This window comes from Corvus brachyrhynchos, unplaced genomic scaffold (assembly GCF_000691975.1).
Source record: "Corvus brachyrhynchos isolate BGI_N302 unplaced genomic scaffold, ASM69197v1 scaffold85, whole genome shotgun sequence".
NCBI lineage: Eukaryota > Metazoa > Chordata > Aves > Passeriformes > Corvidae > Corvus > Corvus brachyrhynchos.
Genome location: NW_008238634.1, coordinates 950,145 through 951,133, shown reverse-complemented (window position 1 = coordinate 951,133; position 989 = coordinate 950,145). Strand labels below are relative to the sequence as shown.

Below are 989 nucleotides of genomic sequence, written 5' to 3'. Positions count from 1 at the left end.
ATCGGGATGGGGACATCGGGATTGAGAACATCGGGATTGGGGACATCAGGATTGGGGACATCGGGATTGGGGTGGGGACACTGGGATCGGGATGGGGACATTGGGATGGGGCCATGGGGATGGAGGCATTGGGATTGGGGTGGGGACATTGGGATGGCGACATCGGGATGGGGACATTGGGATGGGGGTTGGGACATCAGGATGGGGACATTGGGGTTGGGATGGGGATATCAGGATGGGGACATCGGGATGGAGACATTGGAATTGGGGAAGGGACATCAGGATGGGGATGGGGACACTGGGGTTGGGATGGGGATATCGGGATGGGGACATTGGGATTGGGATGGGGACATCGGGATGGGGACATCGGGATTGGAGTGGGGACATTGGAATGGGGACATTGGGGTTGGAATGGGGATATCAGGATGGGGACATTGGGATGGAGACACTTGGATTGGGGTGGGAACATTGGGATGGGGATGAGGACTGCAGGATGGGGAATGGAGGACATTGGGGTTGGGATGGGGACATTGGGATGGGGACTTTGGGGATTGGGATGGAGAGACCTGGAAATGGGATGGAGAGACCTGGGATTGGGATGGAGAGCCCTGGAATTGGGATAAAACATTTTGGGATTGGGATGGAGGCACCTGGGATTGGGATGGAAGCACCTGGGACTGTGACACGGACTCGTGGGATGGGGACACAGATCCCTGTGACAGTGACACAGACACCCGGGACAGCGACCCGGCCCCTTGGGACAATGTCCTGGCCCCTGGGAAGGGGCCAATGACCCAGCCCCGGTGACAGTGACCCGTCGGTGTCCCCTGTCCCCAGCCCTGAACGAGCCCACCATCGATTACGGGTTCCAGCGGCTGCAGAAGGTGATCCCGCGGCACCCCGGGGACCCCGAGCGCCTGCCCAAGGTAGGGGACAGGGACACCCCTGGGATGTGGTGACACAGCCAGGGGACAGGGACATCCCGGGGA

General features: G+C 60.3%; 1 protein-coding gene across 1 annotated transcript in view; it reads left to right on the top strand.

Moving 5' to 3' along the window:
* LOC103617754 (transcription factor COE4-like) overlaps positions 1–989 on the top strand; it is a 20,423-nt gene that overhangs the window by 12,667 nt on the left and 6,767 nt on the right. Inside the window, exon 7 of the mRNA XM_017737373.1 lies at positions 728–926. Within this exon, the coding sequence (XP_017592862.1) occupies positions 728–926 (199 nt within the window). The remainder of the gene's footprint in view (positions 1–727; positions 927–989) is intronic.